Raw genomic sequence first — 16,867 nt, forward strand, 5'->3', positions numbered from 1 at the left:
TTCGGTTAATTACCCGAATTTAACCGAACCGACCGTTTGCTCACCCCTACTATTCAGCAGTTAACTTTTGTCGGGTATAGTTGTAGTAATATATTGTGTGAATTACATGTCTAAGGAAAATTCTGTCTAGAAAAGAGGGATTTAAGCGGTCCGTTGTGACCCCCCACTTCCCTAGGAATTTACCTGGTGTAATTTTGCACAATTATTCACTCTCTATTTACCTGTACAATAGTAAACTGTGGTAAAGTTAGGTGGAACAATCTCAAGTTTCACAACAAAACTTATATGACACCATTTTACCTAAGAAGGCAAGCACAATTACATCCACCTAAGTTTTTCGTCCTCTAACATAGAAGTCCAAACTCAATTGTCTCATGAGACTCACTCAATTGGCAATAGTATTAAGAGCAATTATAGTTGGGGGGAGGGTGGGGTGGGAAGAGCTCAAAGGAAAAAAGCTAAACGTACACAAATTAATGAAGGGAAAAATCATAAATGGCTATCATTAGTGTGGTGCAATATACATGAAGAAGAAGAGTTTGAGGCTGCCTTGGTTACATCAGTGAAAGGAGGTTTAGATGGAACAGGCAATTCCATATCCTTCTGTTTAAGAATTTCTACTACCATCGACATGCTTGGACGCAGAGTCAGCGACTCTTGAGTACACAATAGACCCACCTGAACTACTCTCTTGATCTCTTCAATGTCTTCACTATTCTCCATCATGCTTTTATCTATAATTTCTGAAATTGTCTTCAGCTGAAAGTGTTTCCATGTCTGTCAAAGAACCGAAAAAAAAAAAAACATTTGTCTCAATATGATGAAGATGAACACTTACATACATAGTTAGCTACAAAAATAAGAAATAAAAAGATATAGGAATGTACAGTTGTAACGAGAGTGTCAAAGGATTCCTCATCCTCAAAATCATTATTCGGCACGCCACTCACAATTTCGAGTATCAAAACTCCAAAGGCGTAGACATCTACCTTTTCAGTCAATCGTCCTTGGGCAAGATATTCAGGAGCCATGTACCCTCTTGAGGCCACCAAAACCATATATAGGAAAGATTTAAGTGTTTGAGAATGCATGTGAAGCAAAGAGGAGGGAGTTGACAGGAAAGGTAACAACCCATTAACCAATTTTCACCCTGATGGGGTGATTACTGCATAACTACTACTTACAGTGTGCCTGCAACAGAGGTGCTGACAACGGTTTTGCCGTGCATATGAAACCTTGCTAAGCCGAAATCTGAAATTTTCGGCTTGTATCTCAAGTCTAGTAAGATGTTACTTGCTTTTATGTCTCTGTGAATAATCCTCACTCGGCATTCTTTGTGAAGGTAGTCTAAACCTTCAGCTGTTCCAAGTATTATTCCAAGCCTTTTCTTCCAATCTAGTTCTTTCTTCTTCTCCAGATCTTCCTTGCACGGCAACCAAAAAGCCTTTTGAGTGATATAAAGAAAGTACGTTGGAAGTTAATGATTATTGAAATTTCTAATTGACTGAAGCTTACATTAATCTGGCCAAAATATAACCACAGTGCTATAAAATGATTCCATGAAGATTAAAAGATGCAGGAAACACCTGATTAGCATGACATTTAATTGTTCTTAGATTTGCTAGCATGCATACAATCCTATCTTTGCCAATTCTCATCATAATTATTTATTTTTTTCATTGTTTATTTCCTTATTCCAATTTAAAAAAACTGAGAGATGGACGCTGTACGTCTAACTTCAATGGTTTACCAAACAAGATGAGATCAAGGCTTTTGTTTGGGAGGAATTCATATATAAGAAGGCTGTCATCATCCGTGAAGCAGCGGCCGAGAAAACGAACCAAATTCTTATGTTGAGCACTACTAATAATGTCCAGTTCATTGTAAACCTCTGGACCACGACTTCTTCCCGTTACAAATAAACGTTTTACTGCAATCTCTCTACCATCTTGTAAGACTCCCTGCACAAAAGTAAAACTAGTGTAGGTGAAAATAATTCAGGAATCCAGAAGACTATTAAGTGAAAAAAACCACAGAAAATCTACCCTGAAAACTTCACCATATCCTCCCTGACCAAGCTTATGGGTTTCACTGAAGTACTCAGTGGCCTTCTCTAGCGTGGAGAACTTGAATTCCAAGCCTCTACTTAAAATTGATAGGTTCATCTCCACACCTAGATCAGATACCAAAATGAATAACATTAAAAAATTTTCAAACTATGATTAGTATGCGACATAGTAAGGCAGAGGAATGCTATTTGTTTGTCTACATTAATGAACATGACTATTGTTTACCTGACCAATTCATTTTACTGTGAGAAAACCTGAATCTCCAGCCAAAAAATATCATAGAAAAGGCCAATGCACAGAATACAACAGCTCCGAGTGCATAGTAGATGTATGAAAATGGACTATCTGCAAGAGATTAAAACCATATGGAAGTATTAGAATATTATAATTCAACAGAAAATAGTACCAAAAATGACAGACTTGCGACTTGGTCTATATTTTTACACATAAAGAACAATATAATAGATGGCATCTTAACTTCATGTAGCGAGTACATAATCTTGGTATGCCATTTAGTGACGCATTTCCTAATATAATGCTAGATATAGTGAAACCATTGCTGCTGGAGCTAAAAATTGGAACTAACCTGCAGGAGGGTCAGAACTAACATCAAGAAGTTGGTAATCAGAGTAATGCAGAAAGCATCCGGCATTAAGCACACGACCCTCTGTTGACGGCAGACACTTGGAAGCCAATGATGCTGCTATCTCCAAACATTTAGCACAAGAGATCTTGTCTAAAGTATGCCAGCATTTAGCCATGCCATGCACAGATGAACCATTGTATTCCATGCTACGAAAATCCCATCTACTTTTGTTAAGTGGTGCATGAGTTGCCACATCTTTAATCAGTTTCCTGGCTCCATTTGCAAATTCCAATGTATAATTTTTGCTAATGCCGCATCTCTATTCAATCAAACCCAAAAACAAAACACAAAATCATGTCAAACGAAAACTAAATTATTATAATGCTACATCTATGGAAAAAAAAAAGAGGCAAAAGGGGGTGTGGATGCAAGACAAGGAATTCAAATTTCATGCTTCTTCCTTTGTTTGTGAGCCTTAAGCTTTTTGTCAGGATATTATAAAAAGGTCCTAAACTTTAATGAGAAGAAAAGGCACTGAATGCAATCTTTATTCATGAATTTGAGAAAGACAAATAACAGAAATATACAATGAATAGTTCTGTAAATGAATAAAAAAAGAGAGACAAAATTTCTAAGGACATCGATGATGGAGACTGAGTTCAGATCCAGTGTTAGTCTTTTTTGCCTTGATAAAAAGACTAATTACAACGGAAATCAGAAGTATATATCCAGGTTGTTGCAGGAATATATTTATTTTATTACTTCAAAAGGCAAAACAAGTACCTGGAAATTAGCTTAAAGTTATGAATTTACTTCTAGTATATATGGCAATTTTTAGAAGCTAGATAGTAGGCAAGAATTCTAGCTAGCTGGAAATGCTTAAATGCAGGCTTTATCTTTACATTGGACTTGAAAAGAGAGATTGACGCCCACAAATTTAGATTTGTATCAACAAACTGAAGTGAGTTGTCTAATAGTTAAGGAACAAACAAATATTATCCATTCAAATAAATTGAAAATTTTTATAATCTTTCAGAAGACCAATTACTGTTACATCCACCTCCATGGACAGTGATGAGTTGACTACAACTGACATGAAAAAGTTGAGCTATATAACTTAAAAATTACAACGAAAAAGTAGTAAGTTCAGTGACAAAATGCTCCCCCCAAGAACTTAGCACATCACCATTTATGCACATAGGAATAGAATCTAACATGATCTTAACCAAAAAAAAAAACTACATTAATTAGTCAAACAGAGTGAAAACACTTCAGCAAATGGAGGATCTCCCAGCTGCATTTGCATTCCTAATTCTGTCTGGGTAGTGAACTGATTCCCATTGTTCAAACTTCCAGTCTTTTTTTTAGCCTTCGGTTCACAAACTCCATTCACTCCCCCCGCCCCCTTCCAAAAAAGAAGAAGAAAAAACGATAGCAATCAAACCAGAGATGATTAAGAAAACACAATATAAGGGAAAAATCGACCAAACCCATTAATCTTCTGAAAAAATCAAAAGAACCCAAACATGGGGGGAGATCAATTACCGTCAAATCCGAAGGAGAGATGATTTCTTCGAAGAAACTGTAATTATCCACCCGCAGAAAACAGCCGTCGAGATAAACGCGACCCCCTGTTCTTGACGAACAATCGCGCAATTTGGAACCCATACGATGGACGCAGGATTGGCATTTCTTGGCGCTGAGATGATCGTGGCATTCGGCGAGCATGAACATCTTATGGGGAGGATTGGCCGTGGAGGTGTGATTGTAAGCCATGGCTACTCGCACGTGTTTGTTCATGTCTTCTCGCATCAAATCGTAGCTCTTCGCGTACCTCTTGCCATTTTCGGCGACCTCTTTAGTGCAGGTTCTCGCGATTAGGTCGAGCTCTTCGTTGTGTCCGGCATTTAATGTCGGGATCAGAGCAGAAACGAGAACGATCAAAGGAAGAAAACGAATTGCCATGCGAAAATTTGTGGGTTTTTTGGGGGGCTTTATATTTTGATCCCTTCTTGGTTATGGGGTTTTGGGATTTGTTGAAATCGAGATTTGTGCAGTTTTGATGAGGATTGGTGTTTATAGGGTTTATTGATGGGCAATGATTTGCGAGGCGGGAGGTGGAAAAACGGAACGCGCGAATGCAACTGAAATTAACTGAAACAGGGGATGGGGATGGGGTTGGGATCTCATTTTGGGGGAACAGAACAACTCATGCTGCAAAAAATCTACGCGCGTAAATAACTGAAATTAACAGAAAAACAAGTGTAAACTATTTACAAATTTGAAAAATAATAATGACAATTGATTGATGGAAATTATCTACTTACTTTTTCATTGTGAGAGTTTTTTACCAAAATATTATTTAAAAAAATCAAAAAACACAAATATGAAAGAAATTTAGAAAATTTACATAAATGTACCCAACCGACTTTCAAAAGTCGGTTTGGGCTTTATCAGCCTCAATTCTTGACTACCAAAATAAAATAAAAATAAAAATTGAGAATCAACTTTCCAAAAGTCGATTTGGGTTTTAAAAAAAAAAAAAAATTCAACCGCAATTCTTTACTATCAAAATAAAAAATAAAAATAAAAATTGAAAACCGACTTTTCAAAAATCACCCTCCCAAAAACCAAATCCCAACCCCCACCCAAAATCAAATAATAAAATATATATTATTTTTAATTTAAATAATAGCAAAATATATATTATTTTTAAAATTTTAAGATTTAAATAAAAATTTATAAATAATTTAAATATTTTACTAATAATACTGAAAACATACTCAGGATGAATAGTTAGCTAATGTCATGTATTACCCCCCACGACGGGTTGTGCACCCCGAAGGCGGGACCCGACAATAGCTGGCCAACCACTGCCGAGTCAAATATGTCTGTAAGTACAATGAGTCCGCCGCACCCTGGTCCGGATTATCAAGTGGACGTCCACACTCTACTGAAAGTCACATCGACTATTTATCTCTCATCCCCTCGTGGGATGATTAGCACTAATCTGATCATAAACATCTATTCTATAAACTACGGTACCGTACTCCTGAACTGAACTAAACTAACATCCGGATTCTGATAACATATAATACATGATATATAATAGCGGCCTCGTGCCGATCAGTTTCATAAATACGACCTCACGCCGAAATCATAAATACGGCTTCGCGCTGAAATCATACATAAATACAAACTCGTGCCAAAAACATAAATACGACCTCGTACCGAAAACATAAATACGGCCTCACACCGAAATTATAAATACGGCCTCGTGCCGAAAACATAAATACGGCCTCACACCGAAATTATAAATACGGCCTCGTGCCGAAAACATAAATACGGTCTCGCGCCGAAATCATTTCAGGTATGTACATTCTGAAAATAAATCAATTATCATATATATATTCGTCAAAATCATCGTAACATAACACATTTTTTCATAATACCTGAAAACATGTTTTACTTGTAAAATCTTTTATATCATATTACATTTCACGTAAAATAATATTCATGTCACACATGTGCCATATAAAATCATACTTCTAATTCTAAAATCAAAATTTTCTGACATCTCATACATATATGCTCGTTTTAACGTAATAGCAGCATTTTTCCCAAACATGCATTTATTCAATAATATTCAAATATCGTAAATATTTTCAGGAAATCAATTTGCTCATAAGTAATATTAATTTACGTAAAAAGTAACTGTTTTAGTTTATTCCCTTACCTGACTACTGAGAAAACTCCTAAAATATCCTAGTCTAACCCTTGTAGGATTTCTTGATCAATACCCTGAAACTAAAAATTTCCAGTATTAAATCTCAATATTTTCACGTGTATATCATTTCCTATAACTATCGTAATATCAAATTGAGCTTAAAAAGTCTTACCTCAACTTAGGGATAATTTCCAACTTACTTTCACCAATGATCCGTTCCGGCAGATTTGGAGAGAACTTTCCCAAGAGCGTCGTGGTGACTTCGGATTGTCGATCTGGCATAAATCTGGCCCAAAATCGATGAAAAAGAGAGAGAGGGTCGAAGGGGAGAGAGAGAGAGAGAGGGAAAAGTTTGCTTAACAAGGAAGTTAAAAATCCGGATTTTTTCTATTTATAGAATTGGATTCGTCGACGAGTCACGTCATTCGTCGACAAAACCTTCATTAATTTTGTCGACGAAATTCAGTCGACTCAAAACGCCTCTCGGTATTTTTTCGTCGACGAAATTCAGTCTTCGTCGACAAATTCTCTTAAGCCCTCGTCGACAAATCCCCTGTATTTGTCGACGACGCGACAAACGAAATTGACTTCCTCCTTCTGTTACTGGTTTCATTTCCCTTCCTCTTTATTATCTAAACTCCATTTTTCTTTGGGTTGTCACAAGTCCTATTTGGTTCGAAAGAAAAGTAGAATAGCGAAAAAAGGAAATATTAATTAAAATTAAAAACAAATTTTCTATTTTGGGAAAAAAAATGAAAGTTAGTTTTTTTAAATAAATTTTTTTATGTAATTAGGAAGTAAGATGTCATTTTTATCTTATTATTCTCAAAAGTAAATTATTTCAATTTTTTTGTTATGTATTCATTTCTATATAATATTTTGAAATTAAAAAATTAATTTGCTTTTTTTAATTCATTTGAAAAATAAATAAAAAGAAGAAAAAAAAAATTTTATATTAAATGACACTAAAAAAAATTTTTTTATTTACAAATTTTTATTTAAATCTTAAAATTTTAAAATAATATATATTTTATTATTTGATTTTGGGTGGGGGGTTGGGATTTGGTTTTCTGGGGGTTGACTTTTGAAAAGTCGGTTCTCAATTTTTTATTTTTTATTTTATTTTGATGGTAAAGAAATGCGGCTGAATTTTTATTTTTTTTTAAAGCCCAAACCGACTTTTGGAAAGTCGGTTCTCAATTTTTATTTTTTTTTTATTTTGGCAATCAAGAATTGCGGCTGACTTTTTTTAAAAAAAAAAAAAAAAAAAACTCAAATCGACTTTTAGAAAGTCAGTTAGGTACATTTATGTAAATTTTCCCAATTTCCTTCATATTTATGTTTTTTTTATTTATTTTTTTTAATATTTTGGTAAAAAACTCTTCATTGTGAAAAGACAAAATTAGAATAGATAATTGATGAAGCAATGTTGGTTGTAACTTTTATCTCATTTAGAATTCAAAAATATTAAGAACAGGAAATATATATATATATATATATATATATATATATATATATATATATAAAATAGAATTTGTTTGTGCACATATTTACTTGTCAAGAAAATTTAAAAGAGAATAAGGTATATAGTAAAACAATGAAATTTTTTAATTTTATGTCATTAATTTTTAGGGCAAAAGCTACTAACATCTCCTAATGTTTGTTAAAAAAGGACCTTCTCTAAACTTTCAAACATTAGATTCATCTCTTTAGAGATTTCAAAAATATTGCATCTCTCTTCTAAAGTTTTCCAAAAGCACACAAACTTTTCTTGAAAGACTTTGTCCTTTTACAAAATAAAAACAAAAATTTGTACCTTTTTGGAAAATCTCAAGGGAGGTCCCTAAAATTTTTGATATAAAGGTCATTACTTTTTTTTCTTTGCGAAACCTTAGGAAAGGCTAATGTCTTTCAACCAATTTTTATATGCTTTATTTTTAATCATATTAAAATGATCCTTTATTATTAATGATATTCAATATATAATTGTTTGTGTTTTCATTTTTAAATTTACTACTATTATGATATAATAGGTGTCGCTGCCAAGAATCGTATGACTTTTGTAAAACCGTCCTTCGACCACGACCAGCTGAAAGGAATCAAATAAGAATAGTTTGGAGAACACGGGATGTACTTCAGGAAATCACATAATAGCTAGTCACTCATAACCTCCCTAAACATAATGGCTAGTCACTCATAACCCCCCCTAAGCATAATGACACACTCACTTACTCTTCATTTACTATTGCAATCTGAACCTCCCATTCTCTGACTTTGGCATCAGAGTAATCCCCCATTATACACCCCAATCCTCCAAGTCATTCTTGTTTAATTCGTCTCAGGTGGTTGCAATCAAAGAACGGAATAGCAAAATTAATTCGATTCTTAGCAACAACGATAGGAAATTAATATTTATTTCAAATTTCAAAATAAAATAAGTTATAAAATTATTTTTATATTTATATATATATACATGAATTGTAAACATTTTAATTATTGTAACTTGTAAATTGAGGATATTTTGCATAGATGGTTGAAGGAAAAAGTAAAAGATCATTAAAAACCTCTAAGGTTCTCTTAATAATAGTAGGAAAAAGATACAATAGAATCTTTGTTTCTTTTTTTAAAATAAAATATTAATTTGGACAAGCCTTGAATTTTTTGACAAATTCCATATGTTAAATATCAAAGATTACAATTGGCTTTGTGATAACTAAAACAGTCTTAGATCCTACATTTATACCAAAAGGATCGTTTAAGAAGTTTACATACCCTGCCCCAATTTACTGGAGAAACTCTTTTTTAGTACAAAATTTCAAAACTTTAATTTCAAAAAATAACCTAAATCTATATTACATTTTTTCTCATCGAGCCCGTCAATTCAATCTACTGGTTCTTTTTTTTTTTTTTATAGTGATGCATTCATCGTTCTGATCTTTTTCTATCCCTGTTTTCTTTTTCTGTTTTTCTCTTTTTGGGATTTTTGATGAGTACATAAAATCAATAGCCTCCAACCTGAGTTTGATCTCTTGCAGAAATCAAGAAATCTCATAAAAATGGAGCAACTCCAACCTCAACTCGCCTCGTACAGTATTTGAGCAATTTCAGGAAGGTGCATTATTTGCTTAACTAAAAATGTACAAGACGCAAAAGCTACAACATGAAAACATACTCAGTAAAAGGGGCAGATTGCCCAATCAACTCGAGCAAGATACAAGAAGATCTGTACGCATTTTCAGGAAATTCTTTTCATCCCCAAAGATGCAGCAAATGGTTGTGAACCGTCTTCACCAGGCACATCCCTGCGTTTCTGCAAGATGCACGATCCTCTCCCTTCGGCTTTTGAACAAAATTCAGATAGATTATGACATATAGTAAGAATCAAAAATATAATTTACAAAATGTTGTATTTGGATGATGACAAATGAACCAAAATTTTGAGGTCAGATAGACTAATCATTGATGATGCATCTCAGAAGCTTAAAAGTTCATCCGGAATGCTTTCTAAGAAACTCGCCTTCAACCAACAGCAGAGTGCTTTGTAAAAAACTATAACCTGTTAACAAATGGCCAACCCTCCTGATGATCATGCAGACTAACCCGGTTGAATATATTCTCCTAGAAACAATACTGTGTTGCCCATAAAGCTTTTAAATGAAGAATTTGACACTCTTCCACGTGAACTTCTCCAAATTTTTGCTGAGCATAGAAGTTCCTCAGGTCAAGTTTTTCCATTGCAGCAATGTTCTTCCCAATCACCATCTGTAAGAAATTAACCTAAGAAAACAACACTGTATAGCACTAATCATTTTCCACCAAAGACACTACTGGAATCCCCTTGCTAGAGAAAGTTGAGCACACAACTTCCAACACATCACCCACGTCAAAGTCTCTCTTGCCACCAGCCTGCACCACAGAATGAGAATTTAGGTATGTCATTCCTCGTGTAAAGACGGTCAATTACATTATGAAAACATTGAACAAATTTCAATTGCAACAGCAGCGGCAACTACAACAGCGATACAGGGTCTTTTACATAAAAATGTTGAATATAGTAATCTGCCAATGATAAAGATGGTCTGGCTGATTTTAGCTTTAAGCATGCTAACCTGTTGCTTGCTTATACATGCAGATGCGGAACAATAACTAGGTTCGGCAAGATAGCTATTCATTGGAATAAAATGGAATATAGTTTAAATTTTGGGAATCAAGGAAATAGTAATTTATTATATTTTCCTAATTATTTCATTTAACATGTAATACGAAAGAAATAAACATCCTCGTGATGAAATTTGGGTGTACTTATTCCAGATCTATTCCCTATTATTGACTCATAAAATGTTTCACAATGTTATTTGCTTTATAGTAACAACATAATTTCTTATATAACTAACCTATTAAAACTAATCCATTCCGGGGAATAAGCATTCTGCAACCAAACGTAACCATAGAAGATCAGCCCACACCAACTAGGCTATCACCTCAGTAGTACTAGGTTTATGTTGAAAAAATTGAAATTGTTCAACTAAGCAGTAGGATGAAATCTAAACCGACAAATACATAATCTCACAAGTGAAAGGAAAATATGCATCAGAATAACTAGAAAACAAAGAAACAACATATTTAACACTTGATCAACAAATGCTAATTCCCAACCTGATCAAGAAGAATTTCTTTACATGAAATAAGTTATTAAAAATAGCAACTTAAAATTCAGAAGAAATATACCAATGGGCACGAAACTAAGGAAAACAACTAGGAAGTAATTAAAAGGGTGAAAATTTTGCACCCATGTAATGAGGACTACTGGGAGCAAGCACTCCATGCAGCATCCTGGTAAACTAGCCCTGCAACATGCAGCTTGGCATTTCTTTCAAAAACAAAAATTGGCTATTGATGAACCTCTCAAGTTTGAGATTTCCCACTCCCATTCATCTTTCTTTTTCATTTCTACTTCTTATTTATTTTTAACTAAAAAACCGTTTGAAATGACTACTTCATGTTTCAAGAAAATGGCCAAGTGGCCCAATCATTGGCCCAATCATAAGTGTATAGATACTGTATGGAACAACCACTCTACATGTAATATGACGTGCTGAAGAGGATATTGACAAATGGTAACCACTGTACGCGTGTATGCCCACACATCTGTAAACCTACATAACCCCGCTCCCACGGGAAGGGGGGGGGGGGGCAGAGAGGGAGGGAGAGAGATTCACCATAATATACCAAAAAAACAGAGCATGACAGAAATCATGCAGTTCACAACTGCAAACTAAGTCAATGGGACCAATAAAATAAACACTTAAAAGAGGGATTCTCTCCCTTGACAGCGTCAGTTTGTCTATTGTGCTCCATTCAGAGCAATTAAACCCAATCCAGTTGTGAACAAGTATCCTCCTGATGATGTCTTTGTGAAACCTCTCCCCTTCTATCTAACGTCATTGGGGTATATTGCTATAATGATTGTAGACCATGAAGGAAGGAGACTGCAGAAGATCAGTCCAGATCGAAGGGAAAACCTTCAATATGGGACTGAGTAGAGTCAGAACGAGTTTCTATTTGTGCTTGAGCATAACCCTAAGCAAAATCAATGGGTAAAGTTCTCTCCATTGTCAATCAAATGGTTTTAGAAGGAATGTTGTCGGTTTTTGGAAGATGAGGAAGAGGCTTTCGAAGCACGGGTAGGAAGTGTCAGGTATTGGCTTTCTATTCATTTGATGATGGGGAAGTTTTTGGAGATAGGGTTGGGACAATCCTTGTGTGGCTAAAGAAGAGGGGTGGTGAAGGTTTATTGGAGAACTTGGAGTAGCGGCTAAAGGCAAATGATTTTGGCAAAGGCAAGGTCGGGGAGGGGGTTCAGAGGAATGCTTCTCATAAGAAAGTTTTCTGATCACTGTGGGAATGCGATGCAGATTGTGATGCCTGGACATTTTTCATCTGCCATTAACCCCCACCTTTTAGGGGTGGCGGCAATTGTTGCAGAGGCGGCTAGGGTTTTGACTTGATGCTAGGGCATCAAAGACGGCCATGGTTTCTCAAATAGGAGACAAGATGATGAAAGTTGGATAAAGTGGATCGAGATGATTGGTGGTTGTCTCGGACTTGGGCCAGACAGTTTGAATCTGGGCCAATATTATAAACAAGCCCAGTGCCAGGACATGGTTCGGATCTGAGCAAATGCTATAAACAAGCCAAGACCAGGTTGTAGCAGGTTCCAATCTGGGAGGAAGGAAAATCAGTTGGGCCATGTAACAGAACAAGCCCAAATTCCTCAGGATTTAAAGTAAGCCCATGAATCTAATCAGATGCATAATAAGAGCAAGGGTGGGGGGTCACGAAGCTCAATGATCTAACCAGAAGGCTTCTTATGGTGGGAAGATGTCTCTTACAGAAGAGAAAGGAGGTAAGGGAAGCAGGTTAGCTAGCTCTGACATTACTACTCTTGTGCGTTGGTGAAATAGCTTCCTATGTAGGATGATAGGGTGGAAGAACCCACGTGGAGCAGCAGCTTCCTGTTAAAGAGCAGAGTGAGAAGCAAATATGTAGCAGATTGTGTTCCATCTCGGGGTAGCGAGGCTGTGAAGGAATGTGACAAGGCTGAGGATATGAAAGTGTATAAGCATTGAACATAGGGGCAGGAGGGGCCAGGCAAGAAGGGGTTTCCATTTAATGATCAATTGAATTCAAACCAACGACAATAATAAGAACAACCAAGCCTTAAGTCCCTCTTAGCGGGTCAGCTCCATGAATCCTTTTCCACCAATTTACCGATCATGGACAATTTCTTCCAATAATTTAAGAAGCTATTAAATCCTTACCATCTCATTCCGAGTTATTTTAGGTCTACCCCTACCGCTTTTACTGCCAGTAACATAACTCACTCTCACCAATGCACTATCCGACCTATCTTGCAAGTGGCCCAAACCATCTGAGATGCCCCTCCCCATCTTATCTTCTAAAAATGCTATGCCTAACTTACCATGAATATGTTCATTCCTTAATTTATCTTTTAACATTATACCACTCATCCACCTTAGCATTCTAATTTTGGAAATTTATACTTTTTGGATATATTGTTTCTTAGTTGCACAATGTTCTCATCCATATGGAATAACTAGTCTCATAACCATCATATAAAACTTTACTTTTAATTTTAAGGGTATTCATCGTATTCTACGGTCACTCAACATGCCCGAAGCATTCTCCATTTGACTCACCCTACTTTAACTCTATGCATAACATCTTCTTTGATTTCTTCTTCTTGTATAATAGATCCAAGGTATTGAAATCTAGTAATGCTATTAATTTCTTTACCATCAAGTTTAATCTTTTTTCTAATATTCCTCTTAACACCGTGACTGAAATTACATTTTATATATTTTGTCTTATTTCTATTTATCCTAAAACCTCTAGATTTTAAAGTTTCTCTCCATAATTCTAACTTAAGATTATACTCCATCCCTAGTTTCACCAATCAAGACAATATCATCTACAATGGCGCACACCTCATTTTCGGTGACTCCTCGTAAGTTCATCACAAGTGCAAAAAGATAAGGGCTCAAAGTAGATCTATACTCGAACTAGTTGAAAAGAAAAGAAAAAAAATCATTTTTCAGGGAATTTTTTTTTGTTGAGAATCTCAAAACTGTTCTGAGTATATTTTAGAGAAGGATAAAGGAAAATATCGTATTGAAAAGGAAGCAAATGGGAAAACATTTCAGGAAACGACTGAGTTTGCCCGTGATAGTGGATTATTGTTGGATAAACACTAAACAAAACGTTGAAATTGGTCATGATTCCAATTGTTATGAATTTTTTGGGGATTTTTCTTATGTGCCTCCTCCCCTCGAAGGCTTTAGGGATGTTTCTATCTTTGAGAGAGGTATGGATAATGATTTGTGTTATGCAAATCAATGAGCAGCGAAAAACCGAATCACACAATGTAGCAACCAACGATGAACAATACGAAAACACAATCACACAAAGTATATGAAAGCAATAAAACAATGGCACAAAGGATTTACGTGGTTCGGGCAATGTCTACGTCCACAGGAGCAAATTGCCGTGATTTTCACTATATTTGGTCCAAAGACCTAGAGTTACAACATACAACAACATATGTATGCTAACCCTCTTCAACCTCTAGAGGTTTTCCCTCCAAAACCCAACCTATTCAACTTCCCAATTCAAAATTTGAAAAACAACGCTAAGTAACCAAGCCAAACTGTCAACGGTTTCAGACAAAACGTCGATAGTTTAGTCCCGAGACCAAACCGTCAATATAACCCTGCATAGTTGTCAATTGTTACTTCTTAACTTGAACAAAACCATCGACGATTTCAGGCAAACAGTCGCCAGTTTCTTCCTACAAGTCAACTTCTCTGTTTTTCCACCATGTTTTCTATGTAGATATGTTCCACTCAAAATATGAATCACATATTACAACATTCTCCACCTTGGCGAATATATAGCCCTTAGGAGAAAAACCAAAAACATAACCCGCTACCCGCTACTCCACTTGGGACAATAGGTTGGGACCACCTCCCATCCAACAACTGGAGATGTTACGCAAGTCCAAACAATGCTTGAACTTATCCGTGGTAACAGGCTTTGTCAAGATGTCTGCTGCATTTTCAAAAGTGTGAACTTTCTCAAGCACAAGTTCACCAGAAGAAACCAATTCCCAGATCCTGTGAAATCTCACATCTATATTCTTGGTCCTTGCACAAAACACCTGGTTCTTCGCCAAATAAATGGCACTCTACCTATCACAACGTAGCTAAACTCCACCTTGCTAAATACCTAGCTTCTTGATCAAACCTATAAGCCACAATGCTTCCTTGGTAGCTTCAGCGACTACTATATACTCCGACTCAATTGTAGATAGTACAACTAGAGACTGTACCATAGACCTCCAACAAATAGGCCCTTCCACAAGAGTGAATACATACCTTGTTGTAGACCTCCTGTCATCCAAGTCCCCTGCTTAGTCTGCATCCACATATCCCACATCTAACGGATCACTTTGTTGCATGCCGAATATGATGTCATAGTGTGAAGTACCCCGCAAGTATCTGAAAATCCACTTGACTGCACCCCAATGCTGGCTACCCGGATTCCAAAGAAACTTACTCACCACACTGACAGCTTGTGCCAGATCTGATCCTATATATACCATAGCATACATTAAACATCCCATTGTACTAGCATATGGGACCTTTGACATGTCACGAATATCATCATCCGTCATTGGCCATTGAACGGTAGACAATTTAAAATGATACGCCAATAGTGTACTTACCAATTTTGCATTAACCATGTTAAACCTCTCCAACACCTTCTCCACATAGCTACCCGCAGATAACCACAATCTCCCTGCAGCTCTGTATCTATGAATCTCCATCCCAAGAATCTTCTTGGCTGCACCCAAATCTTTCATATCAAATTCTTTACTCAACATAGTTTTCAACTAATTAACCTCAGTAAAATTCTTCCTAGCAATCAACAGTCATTCACATAAAGTAATAGAAAAATCACCCATTTGCATCCTATCGCTCTCTTCCCTTTTGGAAGCTCCACCAACTCTCATATCAAGTTCTTATGCAGAGACTCCATCTCCTCCACCATAGCACTCATCCATCTGCTTTTCTCTTGGTTGTACACCGCCTCTTGAAAGTAATAGGATCCTTACTACTAATAATGAGTGAATAAGACACCAGATCATCAAATCCATACCCGGGCGGTGGCCTAATAGTGTCTGGGTCTGTATATAGCTATACTGTGATGCTACTAGTTTCTCAAGCTAGAACTCCCGGCATTCTAAATATTGTCATCTCTACCCTGAGTCTCCAACTCTACCTGCACCACATGCTCATTTCTGCTGCAATTTATACTGTGATGTTGCTAGTCTCCCGAGCTAGAACTCCCTGCATTCTGAGCATTGTCATCTCTACTCTGAGTCACTAACTTCACCTACACCACATGCTGGTCTCCCGAGCTAGAACTTCTTACATTCTAAACATTGTCATTTCTGCCCTAAGTCAACTCCATCTGCATCACATGCTCATTGTTGTTGCAGTTTTCTAGCACTTGTTTCTCTTCTTCTACCTGAGTACGCTGCACCATGGCTTTGTTATAAAAAACCATGTATCTATTGATCACCACCTTGTTTGCCTTTGAATCCCACAACTTGAACCCACCTTTCTGACACCCCAAAAAGATACATCATCTAGACTTTGCATTAGGCTTCGATCTCTCCTCACTAGAAACGTGTACATAGGTTGGACATCCAAACACTCTCAAAACAGATAGTCTACCATGCTGTCTGTCCACACCTCTTATGCAATTTTCCCATTTAGTGATGCCCTTGGTGATCAGTTAACCAAGAAACACGCCATACACACCATCTCAGCCCAAAACTTCTTTGCAAGCCCTGCATTCAACTTGAGACACCAAGCTCTTTCAGCTATGGTTCGATTCATC

General features: G+C 36.3%; 2 protein-coding genes across 2 annotated transcripts in view; both read right to left on the minus strand.

Moving 5' to 3' along the window:
* Positions 1–479: 479 nt before the first annotated feature.
* On the minus strand, positions 480–4,841 carry LOC131168459 (cysteine-rich receptor-like protein kinase 46). Its single transcript, XM_058127896.1, has 8 exons — positions 4,201–4,841; positions 2,656–2,974; positions 2,295–2,414; positions 2,046–2,173; positions 1,751–1,961; positions 1,185–1,419; positions 888–1,038; positions 480–777 (listed from the first exon to the last, which is right to left on the minus strand). The coding sequence occupies exons 1-8, from the start codon at positions 4,618–4,620 to the stop codon at positions 490–492; spliced, it is 1,872 nt and encodes a 623-aa protein (XP_057983879.1). The 5' UTR covers positions 4,621–4,841; the 3' UTR covers positions 480–489.
* Positions 4,842–9,475: 4,634 nt separating this feature from the next.
* Positions 9,476–16,867, minus strand: part of LOC131168460 (polyribonucleotide nucleotidyltransferase 2, mitochondrial) — a 34,891-nt gene continuing 27,499 nt past the window's right edge. The window contains exon 16 of the mRNA XM_058127897.1: positions 9,476–10,288. Within this exon, the coding sequence (XP_057983880.1) occupies positions 10,184–10,288 (105 nt within the window). The 3' untranslated portion in view covers positions 9,476–10,183. The remainder of the gene's footprint in view (positions 10,289–16,867) is intronic.

The sequence above is a fragment of the Malania oleifera genome, chromosome 11 (assembly GCF_029873635.1).
Source record: "Malania oleifera isolate guangnan ecotype guangnan chromosome 11, ASM2987363v1, whole genome shotgun sequence".
Taxonomy (NCBI): domain Eukaryota; kingdom Viridiplantae; phylum Streptophyta; class Magnoliopsida; order Santalales; family Ximeniaceae; genus Malania; species Malania oleifera.